The 8772-nt window shown below is 38.1% G+C and overlaps 1 protein-coding gene across 1 annotated transcript; it reads left to right on the top strand.

Annotated features, from left to right (window-relative positions):
- Positions 1–6082: 6082 nt before the first annotated feature.
- Positions 6083–8528, top strand: LOC148828613 (uncharacterized). Its single transcript, XM_088926045.1, has 2 exons — positions 6083–6800; positions 8272–8528. The coding sequence occupies exons 1-2, from the start codon at positions 6083–6085 to the stop codon at positions 8526–8528; spliced, it is 975 nt and encodes a 324-aa protein (XP_088782171.1).
- Positions 8529–8772: the final 244 nt, after the last annotated feature.

Raw genomic sequence — 8772 nt, 5'->3', positions numbered from 1 at the left:
TATCTTTCTTGAAAAAAACTAGGGTCCTCTGGAAGATTTCCAGATATAGTCCTGCCACTGCAGTGAGTGTGCAGAGTTCTTTTATTCTTCTCCTTCTGAACAGGGAGTGCTTTTTCTCACTCTGCTCTTTTTGTGCTTTTTGTAGATATTTTCTTCTTCTTCCTTTCTTTCTTTTTTTTTGACTTGGTATCCCTAAACTTCCATCTAGACCAATTCAGATGGCAGAACCACGCCCCTCACATGTTGCCTCTGTCTGTGAGGTAATTAACAAGCATTAACAAGCACCGATTGCTGTCAGATGTATTGTTTGTGCAAAGGGAGCAAAAATAAGTTCAAAGGAGAGGGAGAGGGAAAGAGAGAAAAAACATATACCCAACAAAAACACTCAAGTCAACGTAAGGCCCAAGCACCTTCCTTATTCCCACTTCTGTAACTGAAGTTCAAGTTTATTTGTCATTCCAGCCATATACAAGTATACAGAGGAGCGAGGTTCTCCAGGTCTACGGTATGAATACAGACAAGTCACTGACAAGACAATGCTATAGATAATGTAGACAGACATTTCTGACAGGGTACGGTACATGAAGTGCAATGTGCATAGTGCAATTTACTTTACAGGTTTGTGCAAAGAATTGTGCAAAGTATACATCAGACATTATGCCTGACGTTAGGCAAAAAAGAAAGAAAAAGAAAAGTTTCCATATTTGGAGTAGGTGCAGTAGGTACCAGGAGCTTGTTGAGTAGCCTGACGGCCAGTGGAAAACAGCTGTTACGGAGTCTGTTGGAGCTGGCCCATATACTGCGTTACCTTTTACCAGATGGTAGGAGGGCAAAGATGTTGCAGGAGGGGTGGGAGAGATTGTCCACAATACTGCAGGGTTTGTGTGTGCAGCGTTTGTGGTATATGTCCTGAATGGACGGAAGGGAGGCTCCAATGATGTCTCCTGCTGTATTGACAATTCGTTGCAAGGACTTGCAGTCTGAGACCTTACGATTCCCAAACCAAACAATGATGCAGTTTGTCAAGATGCTCGTGATGGTACCTCTATAGAATGTTGATAGTATGGGGGGGGAGGAGGTTTGTCCTTCTCAGTCGCCGCAGGAAGTGGAGAAGTTGTTGTGCTTTTTTAGCTAGGGAGGTGGTGTTGATGGTCCAAGTGAGGTCATCTGTGATATGCACACCAAGAATTGTAGTACTTCTAGCTGTCTCCACAGGGGAGCCCTTGATGTGCAGTGAGTAGTGATCAGTATGGGCCCTCCTGAATTCAATTATCATCTCTTTTGTCTAATATATATTCAGAGCCAGATTGTTGTTTAAGCACCAATCCGCTAATTGCTCCACCTCCTCTCTGTATGGTGCCTCATTATTGTTACTAATGAGGCCCACCACCACCGTGTCATCAGCAAACTTGATGATGTAATTTGCACTGTTTAGCAGTGCAGTCATGAGTCATCAGCGTGAACAGGAGCAGGTTGTGTGTCAGTGACACACATACATGTTCTGAACCTCCTTCAGGGGAATCAGCAGCAGAAGAATGTGTGGCAATGAAAGACAGCATCAACAACAGCAGAAGGCACTTAATAAACCTAAGAATTTAATGCATTTCAAATTTATAGAAATATGGTGACAAAATGCTGCAAAGAGAAAAATACATTTTGCAAAGATCACATTTTATCTGTTACCCCTTTGTTACTGTAGGAAAATAATTGTGTCTTCTACAGTATGTCAGAGTGCTATCTTCACAGGCTATTGTGTAGAGAATGAAGTAAGTGGGGGGGATTTTATTATATTGCCTCTGTGTACACAATCATATTATGAAGATAACAAATGTTCTTCCTAATTGTACGGTTCTGGATAAACCATCTGTCTGCACATGTTTGAACCAGGAGAAAGAGTTATACGATGGTCAAGACTCATAAAATTCCATGTGTCACACCTGTATGATGTTACAATATCATAAATAACCCAGATATGATCATTCTGTTATTGTAATTCATATTATTGGTTGCACTAATGATGACAAATCCCTTCATCATCATTCATGATAAACATCTTGCTGAGTCACCGTGAGTCACTGCTTATGTACAGTACAGTAGTGTTATGGTAACAATACATGTATCTCTGAGTCCTGATAAGGCGTATAACTTTAATATCCTAATACATATGTACAAATTGTAACTCGTAATTTTGAAAAATTGTATGACCCTAATGGCTTTCCATATTTTTAGTTTATTTTAAATAACTGATAGCGGAGTTCATTTAAGAATACTGTCCACTAATGGTTGTATCTGAGAATTTTAAATAGTGAAAATTGTACTTCTTGTGTCGTATACATTTTAAAAAATCTATTTATTTCTATTAATAGTTTTCATAATAGCAGATATTTGTGTTCTTTATGTTAATGTAATTATGATCTTTATATTATGATTATCAAATAAACTATTTTTATTTTACTTTTAAACTATTTGAAGAAGTAGAAATCCCATTTTCTCATTTGATTTTTTTTTAGTTTTCGTTTGGAAAAAAAATATTTCCAAAAACATCTCTGTGTATTGTTTCCAAATGTCATCTTAATTTTGTTTACTTTAGGTTACCGTTCGCCCAAGTGATTGCGCACATTACACTTTGAGGCCTAATTTATCCATTTACTGCAAAATGCCTCAGATAATGCCTCATCATCTTTTCGTGTTTTTGCAGATTTGCTGTCTACAGTATATCACTGTGAGGAGACTATGCAGTTGAGTTGTCCCTAGGATACCTGTAGGAAGCAGGCATTTTATCTCTTGTGTGAACCAAGAGTGTGACCTCTAAATGCAGAAACTGCTTCTGCTTTGTATCCGGCTATGCCACCTAGCAATTATAAAAGGTGTGTGGACCTTTTCCCCCACCACAAGACCTTTTTTTATCTTCCAGAGCCACCAGTGCAACCACAGACCAGGCAAGACAGTCATCCGACATAATATTGTAACGCATACGGCCACCATTGCAGGTGGTGAGAGCCGGCTTACCAGCACGGTGACGTCGCCACCTTACCTGTGAATAGCAGGGACCGCAGCCGCCGGGCTGACGGTAGATTTCCCTTTGGCTCAAGTGGCTGGGTCCCTGTTAAGTGATTCCGGAGGCCTGGGTTTGAGTCCCTGATGGTGGGGGGCTGACCTGATGTGGCAGTGGCGAGGGTGCCCACATGAACCCTGAAGTGTTACAATATCAAAGGGATTCATGGCAAATGTCAGTGACTCACTGTTTATGTGAAGAATATTATCCGACATAATATTCCATTTTATTACTGTCTATCAATCTACCCAATCACACTAAATTATATAACACCACCCAACTCTCCAGAGTCTATTTCTACCTGGATGGATGTGGCCCTAAACATGTTGCAGTATCTTGGAAAGTATAGACAGGAGAGGCCTGGGTGAGGGCTTGGCATCAAGTCTCAACCTTCAGGCTTTTATATGTCTTATAAAAAGTACGCCTTTGAAAGAAATATCCAAAACAACAAAAAAAGAAACTTTAAGCACACATAGCGTGGCAAAAAAAATTCCCAGACTTCTCCAATATAGTATGTCTACTACCTTGAATACACATTTGAGTCTTATTGAACAAATATAAAAACTTTTGCAAATGTTTTTATAAAAACATGACCCTGTTTTCTTCATGTCCAAAAAGAATGAAAGAAATAAAAAGAATAAAAAATCCATTATTATTACTACTGCTGGCCTACAGGAAGTGTTAGAGAGGCTATTTATAGTGTTACTGTATAGTGTTTAGGCTATAGAAAAGGCTCCTTGCTAGTCTACGGGTGTGTAATTTTACAATTACTAAGAAACAATGTGCATGTCACCCCTCCCCCCACCCTGTGCAAAGCCCACAGTTTAAAAAAACCTGGCTTAAATGAAGGTTTAACTGATGCATAGTTATATGCTTTTATAACTTCAAAGAATAATGAGTTTATTTTTAATTTCATGGATGACAGCACTGGATTGATAAATGGATAAAATAACTGAAGTTTTTCCAGAATGGTGTGTACACTGACAGGCTAATAACTGAATCTTTTTAGTCTTGAAAAGAAAATTGTACAGAGGAACGTGATTCAAGTACTCAGAATCGACAAAGCCATTGTTAATATCTACCCATTGGACGTCTTCGAAATAGACAGCAAAACATGAACCAGGTGAAATTAGTGAAAACTACGCTGAAGTGCATTTAGAGCTGAAAACAGGAGACATGTTTTTCTGTACAAACGTCAGCAGGAGTCTTGGACATGCTACTCATCCAGCTAAATTTTCTAACATTTTGAGAAATTAAAATTATTGACAAGAGATATTTCTAAGAGAAATATTTCTCTGAACATACTAAAATATACAGCGTTTGGATTTGGAGTATTTTACGTCTTCAGAAATGCTGTAATTTATATACCAAACTGATTTCTAGGCTTGTTATCAGCTGTATAATCTTTTTACACCTTATTTCTTCTTTCGAGATGTAATGCAAATTAAAATAATGGAAAAAACAGTGATTTATCTTGTGTGAGCTTTTGTAATTAACATCTGATGGTGATAATAATATTTAAAGCATTTTAATATAGCCGTTTTGTCTTTAGTATTCTGTTGTACATAGTCAACTTGATTTTGGGGTATTGGAGGTTTAGATTGAATTGAATTGAAAATTTCTTCAGAATATTTTTGATCAGCACAATCCTTTTAGATCATTGTTGTTTTTTTGCAATGTTCTTTTCATACTGTTGACAAGAGATGGCTTATTGTTACTTAGTGTGCTAAATATACAAGCACGCTTACATGATCATTAGTAAGATTTGCACATTTCAAGCTGGGTTAATTATGTTCAGTTTATAAGCTAGGCAATTAGATAGGATTGAGGGTTCAACAAGATTCCTGTACCTTCTTCAAGCATATTACCTGTAGTCTTTAGAATGAAAACTCCTACACTGAAATAATAAATGACCTAGTGAATTGAATATTGCAATAAAAAGTGTACATGAGCAGGTAGTAATGACAACTCAGAGAGTTACTGTATATGCTATCCATAGCTAACTAATGTGACACAAAAAAGCAACAATAATTATAGTTTAAACAAATACAGTGAGAGGGTTTTGAGAAACCTTGAATAATAATAAAGCTACCCAACTGACAGTTAAGCCTTTGACGTACAGTGATCAGAAGTATAAAAACACCTGATAACAATTTAGTGTATTCATTTTAATAATTTTCAATTGTCATACAGGTCTACCTAAAGGTTTTAATGCAAGAAGGTCATAGAAAATTACAGTAGCTTGCTTCCGAGAATAACTGCAATTTAGCTTATATGTTGTAAGAGAGCAGTGCAACATTTAACTTATCATAAAGTCAAAACAGGTTATAGGTATGTAGTGTACAGAGTCATACACAAAGCACTGACAGAGCTGTTTGATAAATCTTAAATAAAAGAGTGATTGTTTTTTCATTAAAAGCTCATAGGTGATCAAAAACAATGAGAAAGAATGTGACCATTTTACATGAGGAAAAACAACTTTGTGAAATGCTCAAGTGCTAAATTCAATAAGAAGTTAAATGTTTGTTTTTTTATTTTATGCTAGTTTTAAGACCAAGGAGCTCAAGAATCGACCTTGCATTATTGTAGCCTTACTCACTTCCCTGCAAATAATTAAAATAAGAGGATTATAGATGAAAATCCCAGTAATTAATTCCTCAGGGCTAGAAACTGAATGCTTAAATAGACATAGACCTATCTACTGTGACTTTTCTCAGGCTGTCAGCATCCGTCCAGCTGTATGTCTGAATCTGCATTTTTTTCTGGCTGAGATAAATGCAATGACAAAGGCTTTTCATTTCTTGACCTTCTGCATTCATTTTCTTCATGTGTCAGTCACCTGGTCATATATGGTCAGTACAAAATCGGATATCTGAACTTGAATGTTTTAAAAAAACTTATGCTGGGCTCTGGTTAATTTCATTCTGATAACAGGAAAACGGAATTGGACTTCCAGTGTGGACTGATTGATTCTGCTCCTGTTTTCTTTCTTTCTCAAAAAGAGTACCTTATCTCCTCTTTGAAGATATGAATCAGAGCTCATCCTCGAACTGTGATGTTACCACATACTTTAACTTTTGCGGCTATATGAGGATAATAATGATAGTTCCAGGCTTGGGTTTAAATGTCTTCATCTTCATCTCGACGATAGCCTGCTTGCTCAAGAAGAACAGGAAAATCAAGAAAAACGTTGCAATGTTCATCACTGGCAGCACAATATGCAACATTGTGAACATGACATCGTGGCCTATAATGATTCATTGGCGCATTGGTCGAAAATGGTTATTAAGTTCCATATTTTGTGAGATAATGGTCAGCATAAAGCAAATCTCGAGCACGGTTTCTTTTCATTATGTGTTCAGCATTTCATTCTCCATTTATCTTACCATTGTATTTGGATACAACAGAATCGTTGACCACAATATGTTTCTGGCCTTTGAGCTAATTTTCCCATTTGTCCCAGTGGTCATTAAGGAGCTATCTGAGCACTTTCTTCATCTCAAAAATCCGCATTATGATGCTTCCAACAGAACCTGTTTCACCATCATCAATGACAGACCAATGATGGTGCTAATGCTCATAAAGATTGTTGCCTTTTTACCTCTGACAATGTACTTTTATGCCCACATTTTGCATACAGTCTTTAGGAGTGCACAACAAATGCACAGGAGCCAGAAGGCTAACAAAAAACTAGCCACAGTATTTTCTGCCATTTCTCTGATCACATTTGCTGCACACACTCCAGGTAAGAATCTTATTATTTTATTAGGATTATAGAAATAATTGTTACGCTTCATTCCTGAAGGGTAAAGCTAATTAAATTTGTGTTTACCATAGTTTGCCTGCAGCCAGATCCCATCCCATTATCAAAGCCACAGAAAATCTGCTGCAACACGTAGACAGTTGTTTGTGAAGCTATAAAATAACATTCATCTTATTGATTATATGTTCTGCAGCTGTTTGCCATTTTCTTCCTTTCTGTACGGTTACTACAGATACTAATATTATAACAGATGTTGTTCCTTGACTAAAAGGATATTGTGTTTCTACCAGAAGTACATTATCTTACATCAATATAAGGTATTTCTCTACAATAGTATCAATAGCATCAAATGATATATACTGATGGAAAAAAGAAACACAACATTTTCTGGAATGAGAGTACTATAGTCGAAGCTTATGTACTTTCACAAAAAGTTGTCAATTTGTTTTAAGCCCTCTGACCAGCAATACAGCTTGTGCAGTGAGGCATTGCAACTTGCCAATCACAAGAAAGCTTGTTAGGCGCACTTTTACTCAACGAGGTCCAGGTGGAACAATGCCTGATCAGGTCACCTTTAAAAATGTCTTAATTCAAAGCTAAGGTCACTGGAAGAAAAAGACCACACTTAGTCAGTTTGCTGTGAATTCCTTAATGCTTTGAATGTCACCAGAAGCAAGGGAGAGGGCCATTGGCATGTTGCAGGCAGGCATGTCCTGTGCCAGCGATGTCAGACACTATGGTGTAAGCCACTCCACTGTGTCTCAACTGCAGAGAAGGTTTCAGCAGACCAGCAGGACAGATGACTGTTCAAGATCGCCCTCAAGTGACCACACCAGAGCAGGACCGACACATCAGACTGGTCCATCTAAGAGATCGTTTCAGATCTTCCACCCATACTGCTGCTGAAACTGCCAGTAGACACAATGCCCGCATCAGTGACAGGACAGTGAGGCTCCATGCTGCTGGCCTTAGAGCAAGGCGACCTGTCAGAGGCCCTCTGCTCACACCTCCTAGACATCACATGTGACTGGCTTGAGCCAGACAGAGGCTGCGATGGACTCATCAGCAGTGGCATCAGGTCCTCTTCATGGATGAGTCACTCTTCAGCCTGTTCCACGAAGACAGGAGGGCCAGAGTGTGGAGGAGGAGGTGTTGCGTTTATTTTTCCATCAGTATATATGCTTGTTTGTAAAAATTGTTATAAAATGGTTTGGTTATAAAACCGAGATATTCTGTCACTATAAAACAAATTGTCGTTTAAGACATTTTCATTGAAATTGTTTAAATTATCTACAGCTACATGCAGATGCGAGGTACTGTACCAATCCTTTTAATTTTGCTTAAACTCTGTTATTTACTGTTACTTATTGGTTATCATCAAAGAGTTTTATCTCGTATACCAGTTGGTTTTATCAAAATTATGCTTTCCTTTTGCCTTCTCTCATTATTTCAGGGGGAATTATGTCCCTTATTGCAGAACATAACATTTGCTTTGAAACTGCTACCGAATTCCTGTTTGATCTGCCACTCTTTACCAGCCCAATCATACTGTTTTGCATGAACAAAGAGCTGAGAACTCAGTGCTTTAAATTCCTGAAGAGGACGTCCATTGGCTTGGTCGAAAGAAATGAATTAACTAATACCATTGCTGGACAGCACAAGAATTATGCCAGAGGTCTTGGAGATAAAACAAACATAAGTGGACAATGAAAAAATCTTTTAAAAAATCCAGCCATCTTCTAACTGATTAATCCAATACAATGTAGCTCGAGAAGCAAGACAGGATACAACCTGGACAAACTGTCAGTCCATCACAGGACACACACACAGAGACACAAACACCCAAAAACCAATTAACTTACCAGTATGGCTTTGGACTGTGGGAGGAAACCCACACAAACATGGGGAGAACTCCATGCAGGTGTTCCATCTGGATCCAGAGCCCCAGAATTGT

This window comes from Atractosteus spatula, chromosome 9, assembly GCF_055471065.1.
Source record: "Atractosteus spatula isolate fAtrSpa1 chromosome 9, fAtrSpa1.hap1, whole genome shotgun sequence".
Lineage (NCBI taxonomy): Eukaryota > Metazoa > Chordata > Actinopteri > Semionotiformes > Lepisosteidae > Atractosteus > Atractosteus spatula.
This window is presented reverse-complemented; position numbering and strand designations above follow the sequence as displayed.

Bases quoted from the DNA above. Each gene is read 5' to 3' on its own strand.
- LOC148828613 (XM_088926045.1), top strand. From the start codon at position 6,083: ATGAATCAGAGCTCATCCTCGAACTGTGATGTTACCACATACTTTAAC. The intron at 6,801-8,271 runs GTAAGAATCTTA...TCATTATTTCAG, and splicing joins ATTTGCTGCACACACTCCAG to GGGGAATTATGTCCCTTATT.